The sequence below is a fragment of the Pogoniulus pusillus genome, chromosome 8, assembly GCF_015220805.1.
Source record: "Pogoniulus pusillus isolate bPogPus1 chromosome 8, bPogPus1.pri, whole genome shotgun sequence".
NCBI lineage: Eukaryota > Metazoa > Chordata > Aves > Piciformes > Lybiidae > Pogoniulus > Pogoniulus pusillus.
Window position 1 is genome coordinate 30641414 of NC_087271.1, and position 23832 is coordinate 30665245.

At 44.2% G+C, this 23832-nt stretch overlaps 2 protein-coding genes across 3 annotated transcripts in view; one reads left to right on the forward strand and one right to left on the reverse strand.

The window, feature by feature from the left end:
• DNAI3 (dynein axonemal intermediate chain 3) overlaps nucleotides 1-4538 on the forward strand; it is a 31959-nt gene extending 27421 nt beyond the window's left edge. Inside the window, exons 19-23 of the mRNA XM_064147920.1 lie at nucleotides 56-186; nucleotides 836-1040; nucleotides 1587-1678; nucleotides 2850-2983; nucleotides 4291-4538. Of these exons, the coding sequence (XP_064003990.1) occupies nucleotides 56-186; nucleotides 836-1040; nucleotides 1587-1678; nucleotides 2850-2983; nucleotides 4291-4297 (569 nt within the window). The 3' untranslated portion in view covers nucleotides 4298-4538. The remainder of the gene's footprint in view (nucleotides 1-55; nucleotides 187-835; nucleotides 1041-1586; nucleotides 1679-2849; nucleotides 2984-4290) is intronic.
• Nucleotides 4539-10896: 6358 nt separating this feature from the next.
• Nucleotides 10897-23832, reverse strand: part of SYDE2 (synapse defective Rho GTPase homolog 2) — a 31519-nt gene continuing 18583 nt past the window's right edge. The window contains exons 5-7 of one of the 2 annotated variants that reach the window (XM_064147926.1): nucleotides 20625-20806; nucleotides 19503-19734; nucleotides 10897-13415 (exon numbers count right to left, since the gene is read on the reverse strand). In XM_064147926.1, coding sequence (XP_064003996.1) covers nucleotides 12913-13415; nucleotides 19503-19734; nucleotides 20625-20806 — 917 coding nt within the window. In that variant the 3' untranslated portion in view covers nucleotides 10897-12912. Of the gene's footprint in view, nucleotides 14051-19502; nucleotides 19735-20624; nucleotides 20807-23832 lie in introns of both variants that reach the window. The other variant, XM_064147927.1, reaches the window with a different exon arrangement.

Genomic DNA, 23832 nt, shown 5'->3' on the forward strand with positions numbered 1-23832 from the left:
TGCCATCATGAAGACAGTGACCAGTTGGAAGTAACTGCCTTTTTCATTCTGTTAGGTCAGAAGCACAGTCAGACATACACCATCCACACTGAAACTATCAACACTTTACAGATATCTCCATATTTTAAAGACATCTTTCTAAGCATTGGAGGACAGAGTTTTGCCATCTGGAAAGAAGGGGTTACAGTAAGTTACTCTAACACAGATGTACCATGATTGATAGATATACAAGACAGAACTGTAATAGCTTCAGAATCTGTATCTTTAGTCACAATGCTTCGTAATTTAGACATAAATTTTGTATGGGGACTTTTCCTTTCTCTTTTTCCTTTCTCAACAGAAAAGTATTTTAGAAATAGCTTTGTAAACTTACCTTTTACAGAAAAAAAGATGAAGTGACCTTCAATTCCAACCTTGTAAAAACTGTAGCTTCTCAACAAATTATTTCTGCTCCTAGAAAAGAACAAAGAGAATGTGTGCTAAATAGGTTTAAAGAACTCCTACTTAGGATGCAGTCTTTTCATCTTCTGCAGACAAAGCAACGTGGAGATTTCCTACAGTTCCTCTCATGTAGGAGTACAGCTGCACCTGACAACCTCAGGACCACAGATCTGAACAGCAGATAGATGCATTACCTTAATAGATTGGAAGTTAGATATCAGATCTTTATGTCCTCACAAGTCCCCTCTTTATCTGCAGAAGGTGATACTAATTTTGCTATTGATAACATTTCTGTAATAATTCAAATGGTGAACTTTCTTCAAAGTTTGAAGTAGTGAGTGGACAGTGCCATTTGATTGTTGGATCTCTTTTATTTGTTTTCAAACAAATTAAGAGTGGACCAATCCTTCAGTCAAGTTGCTCTGCAGGAAGAAACACAGCAGGACACTGGTCCTTAACAAGACCAGGAGTTTTCTTCATTGGCAGAGATGATGGAAATATAGATATTTGGGACTTAATGAATAAAACTTATGAGCCATCTCATGTCCAGAACATCTCCAACTCAGCGATCACTTTCATCAGCCCCTGGATTGCCTCACGTATGTTGATTGCTCTTTACTGTGCCACCCTGTTTGCAAAATTGCCTGTGTCACCAAGGCACACTAATCCTCTTACATATGATCTTCACACAGTATCACACAGTATCATCAGGGTTGGAAGAGACCTCACAGATCATCAAGTCCAACCCTTTACCACAGAGCTCAAGGCTAGACCATGGCACCAAGTGCCATGTCCAACCTTGCCTTGAACTGCCCCAGGGACGGCGACTCCACCATCTCCCCGAATAAGTCCATACTGCAACACTACACTGGATACACAAAAATGCATACATCCTTTCTAAGTGCACTACCATGGCATAGAGAACTAAAACTATTTAATTAAACAAAACAAACAAACTCACCCACACGTTTGAAAAAGTATACACTTTGCAGGGAATTGAATTTATTAAGAAAATAAGAGAGCAATAAGGCTTCCAACAAAGGCCACAGCAAAAGTCAACCCTCTGTAGCTTGTGTTTGGGTGGAGATATGTGTTACTGTTGGAATTTAGAGTGATTGCATGTTTTTTTGTCAAATATCTTTCAGCAATGCAGCATTTTTTAGCTGTTTCTGATGATCTTGGAGTACTGCATGTTTTGGAACTCAGTCACACACTAAGCTACCCTTCAAGGAATGAGGTTGGTAAGAATTTTTATTAATCTCCATAACACTTTATCCTAAAAAACAACACAGAAACAGAACAGCTTGGAAAAAAAACAGAATGGCAATTAATATGTGATCAGTGTGGCCATGTTCTCATAAAATCACTTGCAGCAAAGATGGCCTTGCAAGGAGCTCAGAAAGGAGGCCTCTAAAAGAAACCTGATTAACAGTTGGCAGAGTTTCACTGCTCCAAACTGGCTACATGAAAACACCATAAAGAGTTCAGCACTTTTTCCATGTGCATAAATTTACACCTGGCTTCATGCTTTAAAACAACGCTGTACAGTGCATAGTAATGAAAATATACAAAGTTTATCTTTCTTTACACCTTCCTGGCCACATTTGCATGATCTTTTTTCCCCTGTGCATTTGGTGCCTTGATTTACACATCCTGGTTTAGCTTAGGTAAAGCACATTCTGCAAATTGTTACTAACATTACTGCTCATTCATTCTCTTTTGCAACGAGAACTATCTGTACCAAAGGGCCATGAAAACAATGGAAGCAGTTTTAGTTTATCTTTACTTAGCAATTTAACACCAGGTCAGTGGCCTCATTTTAGTAACATTAACTTCCTCAAAGCAAGGTAGGAGGTAACCAAGGGCTGTTACATGAGGAAATGCATTGCTTCAGCCCGAATTCTGTATGTTTTGGAATTATGCTATTTGTGGAACTAGTAACATGGGAGCAGTTACTAATATTTAGATTACAGTCATTCTAACTGAATTATTCAACAAAAAATACAAGGCAGTTGAAAAGACTAAAGAAAACTAAAACACAGAATCTCAGAGAAATGCATAGTGTAATACTAAAATATGACATTTTAAGATTTCTTTGTTCCTGAAGCTGGATCAGTGGAGATTTGGACTGATTTAATGCAATCACTAACCTGAAACTGTTTCAGTTACTCGGTGCAGGTTCCTGAAGGATGACCTACTCAAATAAAAGTTGTTGTACCCCATGGGTATTTGTATCCATAAATCAATTGATTTCAATCCACATTTTTTCCTACTATTCTGCTGCACATTACTTGGATAGAGATACTTATATTCCCAGCATAGATCAGTTAATAATACCATTCCACTCAGCAGCAGTAGTTCCTTTTCTTTGGGTGCGTAACGACCCTTGTTTGTCTTTGTGTTTACAGCATGCCAATGTACTTGATTATTTTGAAAGAGAAGTCAAGTATCTGAAGTACTGTGAACAAGAGTTTCAAGATTATTATCAGTTTAAACCCAAAACAGAACTGAAATGCAGCTGGAGGCCCAGAGGGAGAAAACAGTATGTTGCACTTGGAATGTATAAAATGTTGTCTGTTTTTGTGGGTTATTAAAAGGCACCTGTTTTGCTAAGCAGGACTTCTCATAGTTCCCACTATTCAAAAATCAGGACATCTCTCAGCACATCAACACAGGTTTTCAGGCCCTCCAGGGATGATGGTTCCACCACTTTCCTGGGCAGCCTGGGCTTGGCAACATTTTTGGGAAAGAAGTATTTCCTAATGTCCAACCCGTCTCCCCTGGCACAACATGAGGCTGTTTCCTCTTGTCTTGTAGGTTGTTACTCTGGGGAAGAGGTCGACACCCACCACCTCATACCAATCTCCTTTCAGGTAGTTGTAGAGAACACACTTTGAGTACTGTGCCCAGTTCTGGGCCACTCAATTTAAGAAAGATGTTGAGGTGCTGGAACATATCCCGAGAAGGGCATCAAGGCTGGTGAGGGGGCTGGAGCATAGCCCTATGAGGAGAGGCTGAGGGAGCTGGGAGTGTTCAGCCTGGAGAAGAGGAGGCTAAGGGGAGACCTCATTGCTGTCTACAATTACCTGAAGGGAGGTTGTAGCCAGGTGGGGGTTGGTCTCTCCTCTCAGGCACCCAGTGACAGAACAAGAGGACACAGTCTCAAACTGTGCCAGGGCAAGTTTAGGCTGGACATTAAGAAGAAGTTCTTCATGGAAAGAGTGATTGGCATGGGAATGGGCTACCTGGGGAGGTGGTGGAGTCACCATCCCTGGAGATTTTTAAAAGGAGGCTGGCTGAAGCACTTAGTGCCATGGTTTAGCTAATTAGAAGGTGTTAGGTTGGACTAGATGATCTTGAAGGTCTTTTCCAACCTGCTTAATTCTGTGATTCTGTGAACAAGGTGGACATAATCAGAACAGCTTAGCAGCACTTCATTTCAGATTTGTAATTCTTAGGAGTGGAATAGATGGTCCTATTTTATTCAAGTTCAGCTCTTGCTCAGGTGAAACTCCTGCAGGCTCTAACGCTCCTATGGACATTGAACAGCTATGCATTTCCTTTTTACATTAGCTGCTCTTCCACAAAGTTGCATGTTGGCAAATTCCCTACAAACGTGGCTCCTTCAGGGAAGGAGAGACACTAGCCTTCCAGTCTTTATTCACAGAAAGATTTTTACTGCCCTTTGTTTGGTAAATGGTTTACTAATACCAACCATCTAACCCTAGGTGATGCCTATTTTCATTACTTTGTGGTAGCACTGGTACTATCCACTGCAAAGCATTAGGGCTGCATATAGGTTTCAAAGCTTAGCACTGCATAATTGCCTGGTTTGTGTTTTTCCTCCAGAGTATGACTGCTCTGTAGAAAACAAAAGATGGAAGAACAAGAAAATGCAGATGATACTGTGTTTTGGATGTGGAGAAGCAGATACTAACAGATTTAGGACCAGGAATGGAACAAGGAACAAGAAATACTGTCCTCATCAGATGCTTAGATCCCAGTATCAGCTTTAGAACCGGTGAGCTTTTTATTTCAGGATCTCTTATTTAAGCAGAACATGTTTGGCTTCAGAAATAAAGTATCCTGCAGCTAGAGATTATGGTTTCATTTGTTTACACACAACGTGGTTAGAGAACAACTCCTTTGGGCACACTTCCCCCACCATCTTTCATTAATACAGTTATAGTTAATAATCTATATAAATAATAGGTTTCAAAGTTTTGCACCTGTCAGGACTCTATAAAAGTCTAAAGACCTTATAGACAACTCTGATGGTCAAACCAACATATCCACCCCTACAATCTAGATCCACTTGTATCCATCAGAGGGGAATCCATCTTACTCCACAGGCCATGCAAATTCTGCCAGTCAGCTCTTGCCCCATCCTCAAAGTATTCACTCCTCCTGAAAACTTAGGGACAAGCAGTGGGGTTTGAGATGTTGAGAACATTTCCTGCTGTGGAGAAGTGCTGACAGAAAGCACTGCAGAATGAAGAACACTCATCTCAGACTTATGCAGCCCTGTGTCCCTGAGCTGCCACTGAAGGAAGGGAGCACATGGGTACCTTAAACAACAGTCACAGTGTAAAGGGTTAACCCTCCCTGGGGGTGGTCTGAACTTGACCCCAGGTGCAGTGGTTAGCCCACTCCTACTTCCTGTCTAGGCCCTATAAAACAGAGGAACTTCCTATTTCTCTTTGCCTTCCCTGCCTGCCCGATAGCACCACCCTTCTTCCTGCTGCTCCTGTTTGTTTCCACCTGACCACCCTACCACATGGTGGGACAACAACCCCTTCCTGAATCTGCCTCCATCCACTGCCATCAATCTGGTTGTGTGTATATATATATATATATATATATATATTTGTATCTTATTTCCCTTCCCTATACCTTTCTGTAACTCCCCTACCTTAAATAGCTTTTATTTATTGTTCAAGTTTTGGTGGTTTCTTAACTTCCAAATTGAAGGAAGACTATTATTTGGGTGTTTTACCCCTTTTCACTCTACATCTAATTCCTTTCTTTCCAAAGCAGGGGAGAAGGGAAGGCATCCTATTATTATATTCTTCTGTTAGGTATTTTGAGTCTCTGGGAAGCTTAAATCACACCAATACACACAGTAATACAGGGAGATGGAAGGAAGAACTCCTCATGCAATGGCTGCGCTCTCACATGAGGGATTTAAAGATCAAAACCAGACCTTGAATTGCTCTTAAAAATCAATGAGCCATTGCAGCTCATGAAACTTAGGAACAATGGCCTTTTCTTTATGCTAAAGATAATTTCATCGTTCACTAGTTTTACTTTACCACCACAACTGCCACAAGCAATTGCTATCCCAAATAGCACATGCAGATTACAGCAGGGAAGAGACAATCTATCTTGAGACAACTACTGCAATGCTCAAAAAGCATCATATAATGCTTCTGCTTATGAACTGAACACCAATGCTTCCTCAACAACAGCAGTCTGGTTCTGTTCTCTTAAGTGCAGCCACAACAAATATTCAATGTGTTACAGGCTATCAGCCTGGTCCTGCCACATCCATTGTTTTGAGACAATAAAGGACTGGGCTATCACAAGCCCCTCGGACTTGTGCTGAATCCATACATTGATACACTATGGGAGGACTAAACAAGATGAACCAAAAGCATAGCTCTGCCCACAGTACTGATAAACCCTCCAAACTTCACAGGCTGAGCCACTTTGACCCACCATCATCAGATTAGAAAACGATTGCCACCTGAGCCTGGCAAATGCTTACAAACAGAGAATTAAAGCCATTCTAATATATTGCTGCCTCAAAGAAATCTGTGTGTGTTAGAACAAGCAGCTTTTGCCAAGCGCAGTGCAGCTCTCAAGTGTGTGAACTTCTGTCAGAAGAGGATCACTGCTGGAAGAGACCCAATGGTGTCATGCAGAGGCCTTAACATTTACCAGTGTAAACGAGTCACAGCTCGTGAATATTAACCTTCATCCCCCATCCAGAGATGACTCTTTTGTAAGCAGCGCTCTGCTGGTTGCTGGGTTTCAATGGCCAGGTCAGGTACTGTGTAACTGAGCAGAGCCTATCAAGTAGAAATTAAACTTATTGGAGGAGGACAGATTAAACTCTATACGGGTGACTTCACTCTTTCCATGACTCACCAAACTCTCTGAGGCTCACAGGCTCCTGTCAAACAAATATCCATATGGTCACACTAGACAGTAAAGCACAAAAGATGACTGCCACATGGGGATTTGCAGAGAGGATCTTCAGCTGACAAATGACAGTCAGCCCTAGTGCTTCAGCTCAGAGTGGAGCATAGGCAAGCACAAAACAGGAGCAGCATGAAGCTCCTATGTCCTGAACTAAACATTGTTGTTTGGTTTTAGGCAGTGTTAAAAACATGCCACTTCAATATCTTCCCATCACATACTTTTATCACTTGGACTGAACTTTGGTTTGAAGAGAGAACATAGTTTGAAAAACAGCCCTTTGTTTGTTAAAGTTTAAATGCTACAATAATATTTCTTGCCCCTTATATTAGCTACCTTTAAATTAAAACCAAACACATTCCTCCCACCTGCAGCACGGTGTTTGCAGTCACAGCTCAAACAGGAAGAGAACACAGGTTCTCTGCTAAATCAATATTTAACAGCCTGCTCCATACAGATATGCAAATATCACACAACCAACTAATTAAAAAGCTCAGCTCCCTGTTATCAGACCTGGACTTTGTTAGAACACCACCTCAGATGACCTTCCTCTAGATTTTTGATTAACAGTGCTGCAAGCTGTGTATACATTTTTCAAGTCACCCATATGGTCACAGCTTACCTGGAAAGTGCAACCATTTCTTTTCCTCTGTAGTTCTGTCACTACAACCCACAAGAGGCAGCAGCCTCAATATGAACCTTGGTCTCCACCACAGAGGCACTTTTAAGAGGGTTGATTAAGAAAGTATTGCAGAAGACAGTCAGATTTCAGCTGGGTTTTCCCAACAGTGAGGACACCTAGGCAATGGATGAGGGCTCTGCTGATGAGACCCTTTGTCCACAGAGCAAAGCAGACTGGGGAGCTGCAGCAATCCAGCAACGGAAAAGGAGTAGTCTATTCCCAAATAACAAGAAGAGACACAAGATTAAACATCTCACTGTGATCTTTTATCCCCTCTAAAACAACCCTAGATGTTCAAATACTCGCAGTTGGCTTCGTATCATCACATGGCAGACTGCTTCACAAGTTAACCCCAAAATTTGCTAGGTGAAATCATGGCAAATTGCATGGCTTTAAAAAACAAAACAGACAGAATGAAACCAAGTTAATTGAGTAGGATAACATTTGAAAACAACTGCACCATAGTTACACTCAAGTCTAATACCAGTCCTTCCTCTGGCCCAACTACCCATCTTTCAACTGTTGCTGTCTCCAGAACTTGACCCAAAGGCTTCTTTAACAAATTACATTTCTGCTGTTAAGGTGACCCAGTACTTTGGAATGGGGAGGAAAGTGAAGGGGTTAAGAACTGGCAGCAGAAATACCAGATGTGCTTCCAGCTTATCAGATTTAGATTTATTCTGTAAAAACCCTGAATATCTACTTCTGTTGGGGCCATTTCTCTCTATTTTTAGAACAAGTCTGAATAGCTGCAGCTATTACTTCTTGCCTGGTGCATTAATAAACACCCACATAGGTTAGGCATTTGGGAGAGACAGATCTGAAGGTCTGAGGTGTCTGTGGATGTAGGTCTCTAGCATCTCACACCAGTCCAAGATCATGCTGTCACCCCTCTATTCCACATCCCACACCACCTTGCATGCTCCTGTAATAAGCCACTTTGGGAAGCTGAAAACGGAGGAGCAGCAGCTTGTGTAAGCTGGATCAGCCACACAGCACAAGCAGCATTTGAACAATCCTGTTTAACAAAACAGCAATGAAAAATCTACCAACAGGCCTAGTCCATTCCTGAACACACCTAAGTGTGTCATATCCTTAACGGCTGGCAGCACAGAGTTGCACAGACCTAGAGGTGCATTTCTGCTTTTCACTGGAGACTACAAACTGATTCTCGGTTGCTACTCAGCCCAGCACTTGGCCATCACTGCCCCACACTTGGGTATGACAATTTGCATACTGCATGGGTTTGGTGAGAGTCTTGGAACTCCTTCTGTAAAAGCAGTTGTATCCATTCTTTACCTGTGAAGCAGCCGTCACACTTGAAGGAAGTCCACATGCTCCAGAGACATCTGCTCTCTGAACACAGCTGCATGCTCCACCCTCTGCATTAAACCTCTTCTAGCCATGGTAAGAGCAGAAGAGGAGCTGCTCCTGATGTCAAACTGAGTTATACCAAGCAGAGAACAGAGGTTAGAGTTTGGTAAGGGAAGTTCCCGGCTGTGCTCAGAAGCTTCAACAGGAGCTCTGCCCTGCAAATCACAACCTGTGAAGGGAGGAGACTGCTCTTTGGTACTAAAACATCCCAGAAGTTCTACTTTGATATAAGCAAGTTGTTTTAATCTACTAGATCATAGAACCATAGAATCAACCAGGTTGGAAGAGACCTCCAAGATCATCCAGGCCAATCTATCACCCAGCCCTATCCAATCAACTAGACCATGGCACTGAGTACCTCAGCCAGGCTTTTCTTGAAGACCTCCAGGGACAGTGCCTCCACCACCTCCCTGGGCAGCCCATTCCAATGGGAAATCACTCTCTCTGTGAAGATTTCTGGATTAGGGCAATTCTCACACTAATCCTGATCATTAAGAACCTGTAACAGTCATAAGAAGAATGCGGCTTGACCAAATTATATAAACAATTATACAAAATATAAGAACATACAGAATGGACAGAACGTGACAGAAAACCTGCTGGGAAATGTCTCATCAAGAGAGGATTGCCAAGAAACAAAAACAGGCTCCACAAGTGGTTATAACTGGAATAAAGATGAATATTTCATGTGAATATTATCAATGCTTTACTTGTATTTTAACCAGTTAGATGAACACTGACACAGTTTATCAAGTCATTAAATGTTGCAAGGTTAAATTGTTGAAGTTGATAGAGCAGCAAACTGCTGCACTAAGTTACAGAACCCCCCTGAAGAAAAAGCTTACACTTATTCAAAAGGTGCTCATTTACACAGCATCAGTCAGGGTTGGAAGGGACCACAAGGATCATCTAGCTCCAACCCCCCTGCCATGGGCAGAGACACCCTACCCTAGATCAGCCTGGCCAGAGCCTCATCCAGCCTGGCCCTCCAGGGAAGGAGCCTCAAGCACCTCCCCAGGCAACCCATTCCAGGCTCTCACCACTCTCTTGGTGAAGAACTTCCTCCTCGCATCCAGTCTGAATCTCCCCCATCTCCAGCTTTGCTCCATTCCCCCTAGTCCTGTCACTCCCTGATAGCCTAAAAAGTCCCTCCCCCAGCTTTTTTGTAGCCCCCCTTCAGATACTGAAAGGCCATCATCTAAACTATTATAAATGATATATTAAATTCACATTGTTAATCAAATAACTTTAACACCAAACATCTTTTGACTAGTGCCAATGCACCTGCACAGCCAGGGCAAAAGCCAGGCCACGTTCAAAAGCATCAACATCCTGCAACAGAAGAACTGTAGCCACAACACTGGTCTGGCAACTTCTCTAGAATATTACTCCTTTTGGATTTAAATTAAGCAGTGGTCTGTTGTTTCGGGTTTAGTTGGTTTGATGTGGGTTTCTTTTTTAATGATGTGTTGGGTCAACTCAGAAATAACAGAAGAAAATATATTTATGGAATTAATTCACCTGTGCAGCCAATGCAAACAGATGGCATCATCATCCTGAACATGAGCCAGCAGTGTGCCCAGGTGGCCAAGAGAGCCAATGGCATCCTAGCCTGAATCAGGAACAGTGTGGCCAGTAGGACAAGGGAGGTTATTCTGCCTCTGTACTTAACACTGGTCAGGCCACACCTTGAGTCCCGTGACCAGTTCTGAGCTCCTCAATTCAAGAGAGATGTTGAGATACTGGAACATGTCCAGAGAAGGGCGACGAAGCTGGTGAGGGACCTGGAACAAAGCCCTGTGAGGAGAGGCTAAGGGAGCTGGGGTTGTTTAGCCTGGAGAAGAGGAGGCTCAGGGCTGACCTCTTTGCTGTCTACAACTACCTGAAGGGAGGCTGTAGCCAGGTGGGGGTTGGTCTCTCCTGCCAGGCAAGCAGCAACAGAACAAGGGGACACAGTCTCAAGCTGTGCCAGGGGAGGCCTAGGCTGGATGTTAGGAGGAAGTTCTTCACAAAAGGAGCGATTGGCATTGGAATGGGCTGCCCAGGGAGGTGGTGGAGTCACTGCCTCTGGAGGTGTTCAAGAAAAGCCTGGATGAGGCATTTAATGCCATGGTCTAGTTGACTGGACAGGGCTGGGCGATTCTACGTTTCTATGGCTTAAGACAGATTTAAATAACCACCAACTACGCTTAGTGAGATTGTGTCCTTAATTCAGATTTTATTTAGGGTTTCAATTTATAGTTTAAAAAGAATGCACATTCTGTAGGTATAAAAGTTTAAAAAAATACAGCGATTTCTTGATAAATGCCTCAGGTTAAATTTACATTTTCATACATTATCATTATATTGCAGTAATTGTTTTGCATCTTTTAATGCTTACAAAAAAATAAATTAATGAGATTGAATAAACCATTTGAAACCATGCTAAAATAATTCCTTAGAAAAGAGGGGTGAAGTTTGCCATAGCAATTCTTATTTCCTTGCTACTGTAAATAAATAACTCTCGAATTAAGCCATGTAAGGAAGGATGGGTTAGCAGAGTAGCACTTACCCACAGGGTCACTGGGAAGCCATGGTGGGATGCCAACGTTGTACCAAAAAGATGAAGAGAATTAAGTTCTAACTTGCCACCTTAGTGTTTGATCTCTAAAAATGCATAACCCTCTCACCTCCAGCTGCCCAAATGCCCCCTTTCCTTACTGGGGATGACTTGTGAAGGACAAGGAATGACTACATCTCCCTTTGGTTAGAGGGACTATCAAAACATTTCTCTGCAGTTTGGTAGCTACTTTTAATTAAGCCACAAATATGTTTCCCTAACATGACACTTCCAATTATTTGCCACAAACTACTAATGACAAAAGATGAAATGAGAGGAGGTGAGGGCTGAATCTAACAGTCAATGAACAGCAATCCCACCCAAACTTCCCAGAGGTAAGATCACTCAACTCCATGTAACAATTTGGATTTCCATTTTTGGGTGATGAGGTAAATAAAATACTCAAATGGGAAAGTAACTCGATGATCTCCCTGGGTCCCTTCCAACCCCTAACATCCTGTGATCCTACGTAACTGCTTTTGTGCAGAACTGGAGTCTCACATCTCCAGCGCCACAGGACTTCGGAGGGGGGCTCAAACATGTCTAACCACCAGCAGTCAGACAAAAGTACCTCAACGTGTAACCCTGGAGAAAAAAAAAAGCACTGAAACATCAAGAATAAAGTAACAGGTTACAAGGACAAATCAGAAGTACTTTTTGAACAGTAAATAACTTCCAGATCTCCTTTATGCATGAAAAATAACATAAAGAGGGAAGGGGAAAAAAGAGATAAAAGATAGTAGGCAGGGAGGAGTGAGAGCTAATAGTCAACACCTGGGAACTGATGCCCCTGCAACAAACAAGGTCATTTATATTAATCATTCACCCTGCCTTCTCTCTGGCCATGTTTCTGTGCATAAATCAAACGCTGTGTTACCCAAGAGGTAACTTCAGTTGGCATCACTGCTTATGTCTTCCTAGAAAAGAATCAATTTTGTCATTCTGAGAGACTTCTCCTCCTCAAAGGTGGCTAAAGACACATGCACATTTACACACAGATATATATATATATATAGACACAAACAAGGTTAGAAAAATATTTCCTTTCTGCTTGTTTAAATAATTACTGAAAAGTGTTAATACAGGAATACATTAGTATTTGTACAATTAAAACTTCATATATAAATAATATATATATATATATAAAGAGCATTTTTTGTAGCAGCCATTGCATATATAGAAGAAGAAGTCTATCTGAAGTCCATGCTGCAAAACTCAGGCCAAGCAGCGTTCATCCTCTTTTGAGAGGAACATCTGTACCGGAGCCAAGGTTTTAGGAACAAGGAGTTCTGCTGCCACTGGCAGTGGAAATATTGCTTTATCTTCTGCCAGGTATTGCCTAGACCACCTAAGTGCATAGTGTTTTTAGGGAGAAATGTCACGATGTGGACTCACTCACCTCATGGCCTCTCAGCTTGTCTCCAACACCCAAATCAGGCCAACATCTTCTAACAGAAAGGCAGAAATGTAACAGAATGGCTTAACATTTATTAATGCCAGGTGAGCTGTGGCCCTACTATAAGGCATTAAGGGACACTGTCAGTCCTTACACAGCTGTGGGAAGCCTTGTGAAGGGCGTGGAGGCACAAGGAGAAGGTGTTGTGTAGGATAGGATTTAATAACTAATATTTAATTTGTTTTTGTTGAGTTCCTTTTCCAGGTTTCCTATCAGAGTATCAATACTTTCCTGCAGGTCCTTGAGGTTTGCTCTGTGGTCCACTGCTGAGTCTATTGCTTGCACTGTCAAGTAGTTGTGAAACGTGTGCTCTCCAGAGCTGGGCTGCGGGTGCCTTACCAGGGCATTCGACTCATCGGCTTTGCTGCTGTCATCTCCACTCTCTGTATCTTCTGAAGGGACATCATCATAGTCTGCTTCACTCAGGTAGTCTTTGGTGTTTAAGAAGTAATTCTCCCCACAACTACTCCAGTCCCCAGCATAGCGGTTGCTTGATGGACTGTCTAGACCTGCTGGCCTTGGTCTGAGTACTCCAGACATCTCAGTACTGCTCAGATTCAGCATCTGAGGTCTCTGCCTCTTGGGCCTCAGGTAATTCAGCGAGGATGGGTGCTCAGGAGGTGCATTCAGATGTGCTGGTTCTTTGATGGGTGAGTGATGTACTGGAAGACAGAAGTTAAATCAGTCAGACTGAGTCCATGCTGCAACAGAAGTTCATGACATAGGCCCACTGTCCTCCCTTTTTGTCACACACTAACAGCATGCATGAGTACATGCAAGCTTACAGCCAACACATTCCACTATGACTTTTTCTGCCACTACTTGATGTAAAATAATTGGAAAAACTACTGTAAAAGCCCAGTTTTGAAGATTCATGCCGGATTCAAATCACAACGGAGAAGCCCATCGAAAGTAGAAGCTCCTGCAGCACTGATTAGATTCACTGTGTGACTTAATCACCATTTGGCTCTGGATCAAAGAAAAGCAAACAGCTCAGCTCACACGCTTCACACCCAGGCTAAAGAAGTAACAGAAAGCAGGCAGAGCAAAAGAGGTTACAACAATAAAAATACCACTGCTGAGAAGCACCTAGAGTAGAAGGTGAAGACACAGCAAGAGTTGAAGTTCTCTTTTGCCCTAACGTTGTGTGCTATTACAGCAGCTCGTTTGCACTCATTTCTCTAGACAGCCACAACCCCGAGCCAGGTGCACACTCAGACAGGTCTGATGGCAGCGTTACCTGAGCCCACGATTACACAGCACAAGTTATTAAGTCTCCTCCACTCTTACTGGCTTCCTATGGTAAATAGCACAAATACATTTACTGACCTGTGCCAATCAAGCATCTGAGCTGCAAAACTTCTCCTGGTTTTATACAGATCATTACCTCTTGTAATTAGCAGCACAGACCTCCTATGCCCATTCCCTATGGAAAACATGGCATGCACAAGCCTGTGCTCTTCACCACCTCAGCCACTCCTTGTTAGGCTCCTCACACACAGGCACAAGGGCTTGGTCCTGAGATGTGCCCAGCACTTCTCTTTCTGGGTCTCTCCAAGGAATTTTATTTTTGCTTTATGTCTTGCACAGTAATATGCAATAACAATCACTGTTTCTTCCCCATCCTCCCCTTACTGTAACAGAAGCCCTTCTGTTTAGACTGCTCCATTAAGACAAAGGAGCATGAGTTGAGGATGATAATGCCAGTATTACATGGTCTATCCCAACAAGGACTATTTGTTTTCAGGCTGGAGAAATACGGAAGCTGAAGTATTGGACAACATGTTCATTACTGAGCTATCTCAATCTACAGAAGATTAAACATAAGGGACCAGACTGTGACCCTTCTGCTGGGTCCAACTGTTATGTTTACACTGCATGGTGTTCACCTGCTCGCTTCTGCATTCGTATGTCACACCCATTTTAGCACAGCCTTGCACAGTTCTTGCAAATAGGGGATAGGCTTCAGCTCCCTCTTAGGAAAATTCTACTACTTAACCCACTCCTGCCCCCTGTACAGCAATGCTCACTCCTGTGGGAAGAGCTACATTATCCTGTTCTTGTTTCCCACAGCAGCCATGCCATATGCTATCTCCAGTTTCATGCTTAGCTCCTGCTGTGTAAAGAGTGCTTCATCTCCCTCCTTCTCTGCTCACATTTCCCATTGCTGACTGACCTGAGTAGAAGTTTCTTTTTGGTGGTCAGCAGCCTTGGGGCTAACCAGCTGCAGCTGTCAAGGGAGCAGAAGTGTCTTCAGTTGCTTCAAGCTCATATGAAGCTGCATATTAGTTGCCATTTCAGAAACTTGGTGGGACGACAGACATGACTGGGCTGTTATACTGGAGGGATATAACCTTTTCAGGAGAGATAGGCAAGGGAGAAGAGGAGGAGGGGTGGCCCTGTATATTAGAGAGTCACTCCATGCCATTGAGCTAGAAGTGAGGGATGAAGGGGTAGAGACCCTGTGGATTAAAATCAGAGGTAGGACTAATAAATCTGACATCCTGGTTGGAGTCTGTTACAGACCACCCAACCAGGATGAGGGAACAGATGAGATATTTTACAAACAGTTGGAGGCTGTCTCAAGATCTTCAGATCTTGTCCTTGTGGGTGACTTTAACCTGCCAGATATCTGCTGGGAACTTAATTCAGCAGAGAGGAGGCAGTCCAGGAGATTTCTGGAGTGCATGGAGGACAGCTTCATGACCCAACTGTTAAACGAGCCTACTAGGGGTCAAGCTCAGCTTGACCTGCTGCTCTCCAACAGAGAAGGGCTGGTAGGAGATGTGATAGTGGGAGGCTGCCTAGGGTGTAGCGACCACGAGTTAGTGGAGTTTTCAATATACAGGGAGGTAGGGAGGCACCTCAACAAAACCTACACCTTGGACTTTAGGAGGGCAAACTTCAATTTGCTCAAGGAACTTATTTCCAATGTCCCCTGGGCAGCAGTTCTTGAGAACAAAGGGGTCCAGGATGGTTGGACTTACTTTAAACAGGAGCTCTTGAAGGCACAGGAACTGGCAGTTCCCACGTGCCGAAAGATGAGCCGCAGGGGGAGGCGACCAGCCTGGATGAGCAAAGAGCTCCTGAAGGAAGTGGGGGAGAAAAAGAGGGTGTATCGCCTCTGGAAGGAGGGGAAGGCTTCTCCTGATGTGTTTAAGGAGGTAGCCAGACTATGTAGGAGAAAAATTAGAGAGGCTAAGGCCCAGCTAGAACTTAGGCTGGCCACTTCCGTGAAATTTAACAAAAAACACTTTTATAAATTTATCAATGCTAAAAGGAAGGGCAAGAAGACCCTCCACTCCTTACTGGACCAGGAGGGGAACACTATAACTGATGATGAAGCAAAGGCAGAGGTCCTGAATGCCTTCTTTGCCTCAGTTTTCAACAGTAAGGAGAGAGGAGGAGGAGGCAAATGGCCTCTTAAACTGGGGGATGGGGTCGGGGAGCAGTGTGTTCCCCTGGAAATTCATGAGGAATTAGTTCAGGACCTGCTGAGCCATCTGGACACCCACAAGTCCATGGGACCAGATGGGATCCATCCCAGGGTGCTGAGAGAGCTGGCAGCTGAGCTGGCCAAGCCACTCTCCATCATTTTCCAGCAGTCCTGGCTCACCGGAGAGGTTCCAGGAGACTGGAAAATGGCCAACGTGGTCCCCATCCACAAAAAGGGTCGGATGGAGGAACCTGGGAACTACAGACCCGTCAGCCTGACCTCAGTGCCAGGGAAACTGATGGAGCAGGTTCTCTTGGGGCCAATAACTGCGCACCTGAGGGATGGCAAAGATCTCAGGTCCAGCCAGCATGGGTTTAGGAAGGGCAGATCCTGCCTTTCTAACCTGATCTCCTTCTATGATCAGGTGACCCGCTTGGTGGATGTGGGGAGGCCTGTGGATGTGGTCTATCTGGACTTCAGCAAGGCCTTTGACACTGTCCCCCACAGCAAACTGCTGGCTAAGCTGTCAGCCCGCGGCTTGGATGGTAACACTCTGTGCTGGGTTAGGAACTGGCTGGAGGGCCGGACCCAGAGAGTGGTGGTGAATGGTGCCACATCCAGCTGGCGGCCAGTCACTAGTGGTGTCCCTCAGGGATCAGTGCTGGGCCCCATCCTCTTTAACATCTTCATAGATGATCTGGATGAGGGCATCGAGTCAGTCATCAGCAAGTTTGCAGATGACACTAAGCTGGGGGCAGATGTGACTGAGCTGGAGGGCAGAAGGGCTCTGCAGCGGGACCTTGACCGCCTGCACAGATGGGCAGAGGCCAATGGGATGGGGTTCAATAGCTCAAAGTGCAGGGTGCTGCACTTTGGCCACAACAACCCCATGCAGAGATACAGGCTGGGGTCGGAGTGGCTGGAGAGCAGCCAGACAGAGAGGGATCTGGGGGTACTGATTGATACCCGCCTGAACATGAGCCAGCAGTGTGCCCAGGTGGCCAAGAGAGCCAGTGGCATCCTGGCTTGTATCAGGAGTGGTGTGGTCAGCAGGAGCAGGGAGGTCATTCTGCCCCTGTACTCTGCACTGGTCAGACCACACCTCGAGTACTGCGTTCAGTTCTGGGCCCCCCAGTTTAGGAAGGACACTGAGATGCTTGAGCGTGTCCAGAGAAGGGCGACGAGGCTGGTGAGAGGCCTTGAGCACAAGCCCTACGAGGAGAGGCTTAGGGAGCTGGGGTTGTTTAGCCTGGAGAAGAGGAGGCTCAGGGGTGACCTTATTGCTGTCTACAACTACCTGAGGGGTGGTTGTGGCCAGGAGGAGGTTGCTCTCTTCTCTCAGGTGGCCAGCTCCAGAACAAGAGGACACAGCCTCAGGCTGCGCCAGGGGAAATTTCGGCTCGAGGTGAGGAGAAAGTTCTTCACTGAGAGAGTCATTAGGCACTGGAATGGGCTGCCTGGGGAGGTGGTGGAGTCGTCGTCCCTGGGGCAGTTCAAGGCAAGGTTGGATGTGGCACTTGGTGCCATGGTCTAGCCTTGGGCACTGTGGTAAAGGGTTGGACTTGATGATCTGTGAGGTCTCTTCCAACCTTGGTGATACTGTGATACTGTGATACTGTGATATGTCACACTAACTCCCCTTTCACTATTATTTTCAGGCAGACAAGGTTTCCAAGAGGTTGACTACTAGAATTCCATGTCATTTTTTATTGAGAACAACCCCCAAACCCAGTGAATGTGCATACATCATTGGAGGGTAGGAGAGCCCTATAGAGGGACCTTGACAGGCTGGATGGGTGGGCAGAGGCCAATGGGATGAGATTTAACAAGGCCAGGTGCAGGGTTCTGCACTTTGGCCACAACCACCACAAGCAGTGCTACAGGCTGGGGACAGAGTGGCTGGAGAGCAGCCAGGCAGAAAGGGACCTGGGGGTACTGGTAGAGAGTAGCTGAACATGAGAGAGCCAATGGCATCGTGGCCTGGCTCAGGAACAGTGTGGCCAGCAGGACAAGGGAGGTAATTCTTGTTCTGTACTCAGCCCTGGTCAGGCCACACCTTGAGTCCCGTGACCAGTTCTGAGCTCCTCAATTCAAGAGAGATGTTGAGATACTGAAATGTGTCCAGAGAAGGGCGATGAAGCTGGTGAGGGGCCTGGAGCACAGCCCTGTGAGGAGAGGCTGAGGGAGCTGGGGGTGTGCAGCCTGGAGAAGAGAAGGCTCAGGGGTGACCTCATTGCTGTCTACAACTACCTGAAGGGAGGCTGTAGCCAGGTGGAGTTGGTCTCTTCTGCCAGGCAAGCAGCAACAGAACAAGGGGATACAGCCTCAAGCTGTGCCAAGGGAGGCCTAGGCTGGATGTTAGGAGGAAGTTCTTCCCAGAGAGAGTGATTGGCATTGGAATGGGCTGCCCAGGGAGGTGGTGGAGGCACCATCCCTGGAGGTGCTGCAGAAAAGATTGGATGAGGCACTTAGTGCCATGGCCTAGCTGATTGGATAGGGCTGGGTGCTAGGTTGGACTGGATGATCTTGGAGGTCTCTTCCAACCTGGTTGATTCTATGATTGGATAGGGTTGGGCGATAGGTTGCACTCGATGATCTTGGAGGTCTCTTCCAACGTGGCTGATTCTATGACTCTATGTTTTGGTCTGTTTTTTCTTGTTTGTTTGGGTTGGGCATTTTGGTGTGTTTTCTTTTGGAAACATTTTTTTCTTAAACAAAGCTCTCCAAAAACAACTCAAAGTTGCACTGCTCTTATTGTAAGAATATTCCCAACTATTTCTGCCCTTTAAAATAATTTGGTGAAGTAAACCTTCAGACATTTCAGGGACCAGACAATTAATGGATTCCACACACAGATAAACCTGAATGGTCAAAGCAGGAGAGCAGAGGCAAAAAAAAAAGAAGACAAGACAAACCCCAAATACCTCAACAACCCTCAGTTCAGATGTGGAAACCATACTGCCACTGGGTCTGTATTTTCTAGTGTCTTTACTCACATTTACTCTTCCAACCTGGTTGATTCCATGATTCTATAAGCATTCTTTCCTATTTCTAACGTTATATTCAAACTCAGCCACTTGCTAAGAATGCAGGTAAAACAACAAATGTCCCACTAAACAAACTGGCCAAGTACAAAGAGAAGATTATAATACTGTCATGATTTCTTCAGATTAATAGGTGATGTCATCATACCTCTTGCTTTAGGAATGCAATGCTGCTCAGTCACCCTGTGAATTGACATGAACTGCCACACCGTAAACACAGACAGCAATGGTTTGACATTGTTTCCTTGATCAGGTTAATGGAACAGTACCTGGCCACAGCTGGAGTAAATAGTGAAGAACTTCGATGTGTTTTTTGAAGTCCAGAGCGCTAGCAAGCTCTTCTGAGTCTGTGAAGACTCTGTTGTTATGGTTGGTAGTCTCCTGCCTCTGGCTCAGTAATACTGGGCCGAAACACACAGCTAAATTCTGGCATGTCATCTTATTTACTTCATGGTAAGAAGCCACCAGTTTCAGGTGATCCAACAGCATCTTCAAGGTAGCCTAAAAGAACAGAACACTGCTCAGCAATCCAAACACTAGATGAAGGTGCAGCCAACATCACTAGTCTAGAAGGGTAACATTGAGGCCAACAGCTGTGATTTTTCTACCAATACTCATCAGTAGAACACATACATGTTGAATCAGAAAAGTCCTATTAGATTATGACAGCACCAAATGCTTAAGACAGGTTTTCTGGTAAAATTCAGCTTGTTTCTCACCTGATCTGAAATTTTACATGGCTGAGTTTTCTCACAGTGGAAAGGGGACATCAGAGAGTGGAGACAAGCTACAGAGGCAGTAAAGCTAAGCCAGGTACATTATAAAAAAAAAAAAAATATATCAAGATGACCTCAGCATTAGAACAAGCTTCCAGGTAACTTCTGGGTACTGTGCAGGACACATTATACCTCTCTCTCTCTCCCTGGCCAGAAATGGCTAATTGGTTTTCTATGGCAGTGAATTTGGCAGGTAACAGCACACTGCTCTGCACAGTATGGGAAGCAAAGTCTTCATCACACATACTTAGGAAGGAGGAATGCATTTGCTCATGTAATTATGATATACAGATCTGAGAGCTGCATAAAAAGAGAGGACAGTGCCACAGGGGAAAATCTTCCACCTAACAATGTAAAAGTAGTGACCATAGATTTCCACTTGGTTTTACAGAGGCAACACAAAACGCAATCTAGAATAAAGCCAGCGGTTTGGACTCTCCAATTAATCACAGTATGGAAGCATTTTCAAAGTCATGGAGCACCAAAAATCCAAGTGGAATGTTAAGTCACAAACAAAACAGGTGTACACATTTTGATATATTTCATACCCTGTGTGAAAATGCTGATTTATTTTCTGAAGCATGCCATTTACTTGAACCTGCTTACACCGCTCACCTTCTCGACATCTGGCAAGCAATCCAGAAGGGCTGCAGTGTGCTCAGAGTCACTTGGGTCATTTTCACAATTGTTTGCTGTCATTTTCAAGGGGGTTTTCACCATGGCATCCAACACTGCTTCATAGAGCTGCTTAGTTATCAGGGGAGAGGGTAGCTCTCGCAGATAATCCTTTAGGACACCTTTCAGAAGAGACACAGGAATAGTTGTTTTTGACATGCTTTCCAGTGATTCACCTTCCAGTGATTCTGGGGAGCAGCAGGGCTCATCAGCTTCACCTGTCACATGAAAAAAACCCTCCAGTGGCAAGCCTTGCACTTGGGAGTAAGAGATGGGAAGTCAACAGCAAAAGGGCACAGTGAACCATGGGACTCCTGACAAAGTCAACTAAGAGGCAGGAAGTATTTATGTGCTATGCCGAGGCCGAGGGCACCAGCACTCCTAATCTGTCAGCTTCTCCAAGCTCATGCAAGGCAGCTTATCACAAACAACAGATTGAAATCAGGCTATGAAGGTGCACCACCTCCAGAGAAGAGGCGTGCATGGAGGGGCTGCTGTGTGCACCAAAGCAGGAGCACCAGGCACAAGGTGACCAGAATCCTGACTAAGACAAGGGAGAGCCAAGGAATGGGCTCTTAGAGATTACTCATTTCAGCTAAATCACAATTGAATTTAAATACTTCACAAAGAAATGGTGAACTGAAAAAACAAAGCTTTATGGAAGCAGTTACTGCAATTAATAAAGCAGCCTGTCCTCTAAAAAGTCAGAATTGGAAAGGTGGAAGATATATGTCCTCATAGCCTTGTAAAACCCCAAATCACTGCAAATACCATGACACTGTGCTATTTAACAAACTGACAGTTCACCAAATCTCAGTTTTTGTAACCTAGCTCTTAACTGAACAGTATAGCAGCAGGTTTTGTTATGAGGTTGCTTCTAAGAAAAAAAAAAACAAATCATACAGACTGGAAGTTAATGTTCTCACAGGATGTTAGGGCTTGGAAAGGACCCAAGGAGATCATCGAGTCCAACCTCCCTGCCACAGCAGGACAATACTCTCTAACACAGATCACAGAGGAACACATCCAGACAGGCCTTGAAAGTCTCCACAGAAGAAGACCCCACAACCTCTTCAAGGAGCCTGTTCCAGTGCTCTGGGACCCTTACAGTGAAGAAGTCCCCCCTTGCGTTGAGGCAGATCCTCTTGCTGCAACTTACACCCATTGCTCCTTGTCCTATCACAAGGAGCAAGTGAGCAGAGCCTGCCCCCCCTCTCCTGGCCAGCCCTCAGATATTTATAAACATTTATCAAATTCCCTCTAAGTCTTCTCTTCTCCAGACTAAAAAGTCCCAAGTCTCTCAGCCTCTCCTCATAAGCCATGCCCTCCAGTCCCCTAATCATCCTCTTAACCTTCCGCTGGACTCACTCCAGCAGATCCCTGTCCCTCTTAAACTGGGGAGCCCAAAACTGAATTCAGTATTCAAGATAGGGTCTCACCAGGGCGGAGTAGAGGGGGAGGAGAACCCCTCTTGATCTTCTGGACACACTCTTTTTCCCTTTATAGCCATGTTCACATGCAGAATGCAAGTAAGAGATGGATTCTATCTATCTGCACGTTTTTATTTTAAAAACATTACTGCACCAAGCACTGATGAAGGTATTGAGGCCACAGCAAATGAGCAGCACTAACTGACCAGCATCACCCTCTGGAGCTGACAGGCTATTTCTCTCTGCAGCGTAAGGCATGGGGTAGCCAGGCAAAAAGTCTGTCTCTGCAGACCACCACACAGCACCTAACAGCTCACCCAGTGCTAAAAATGGGTATGTCCCATCAGGAATATAAAATATGTAAACAACCATCAACTATCCACATATTTTCCTGAAAACATATTCCCTCTGGTGGTTTGGTGTTTGCTTTCCTTGCTTTTCTGGGTTTAAAAAAAGAAGAAGAAGGAAAAAAAAAGAATATGCCACTTTTATTACTGCTACAGCTAAGTGGTTAGTTTTTAATAACTTACTCATACTCCTCCCTTCCCACCAAGTTTTATTTCTTCCCCAGATTTTAGAGGCTCATGTTCCATTACAAGACAAACACGGCAGAAGCTGGTGCAGCAGAATATGGTCTGGGACATTCTCCTTTTCCCATAAGCAAAACACTAGCAGGAGATGCTGCCTTTTATTGGGATTTTTTTTGTTTGTTTCAGTTGTGCTTTTTTTGGAGGTCAAGGTTGAAACTGATATCAGCTTACAGTAGGAAGTGGTATCTCATAATCAAATCAGCTTACACTGTTGAAACACTCACACCCATCTATTAATAATCATTTAGTAGGAATTTCTGTAACAGCATCCACAGTCATAGGACTACCACCTGCCAAACAACTTTCTCCTGTTTAGCCATGAATAACAAGATAGTTTGAGAGCCATGAATGCTCCTTGACCTTTCTAAATCCTTTTTGTTATTCACTCAGCTAAATCAGCCCGGTAAGAGGCTGCTGTTACACTTTTTTCCAGGAATCTATGCTTCCTGCTGCTGCCAGCCCCCTAGCACATTCCCCTTGACACGGTCACACACAACAAATATAGATAGTGAGCAGAAATTACCATCCACTTCATTAATTCCTGTTTTTGCTGACCCACTGGACTGTTAACAGTACTGCATGCTTTATGCAGAGATATGAATTCACGTGGATGCAAAGAGACACAGTGCAGTAAGACGACTGCTGGTCAGTTCTGACAACTTGCTGCACGCTTCAGTCACAAGCACACTTAATTATGTGTAAGCCTGTGCCAACCCTAAGAACATTTCTAAGTCAAGGTTAAATGATCATTCTTTGGCCTTTGGAGAGTTGTCAAAACCAAAAAAAAAAAGCAGAAAAAATCTTTTTTGTCTTTTTTGAGAAGGAGCACTACTACTCACATTTCCAAAAGGACTTCAAATCATCCAAGATTTATGCTGAGGATTTGTAATCTATTGAAATACTGAATTTACTGAATTTATTTTGGCTGATAAAAGCACAAATTGTGTGCATCAGCCTCAGAACTGCAAATATAGCTAAACATAGGCAAACATTCTCCCTCGACCCAACTTCTCTTTGTAAAAGGTATATCGCATTGGAATGAAACATAAACACAAGTTTTCACTGCTGAGAATGCCACCGGTACCTGTGAGCAACACTGAACTCAATGAAACCAGCCAAGATAAGGAA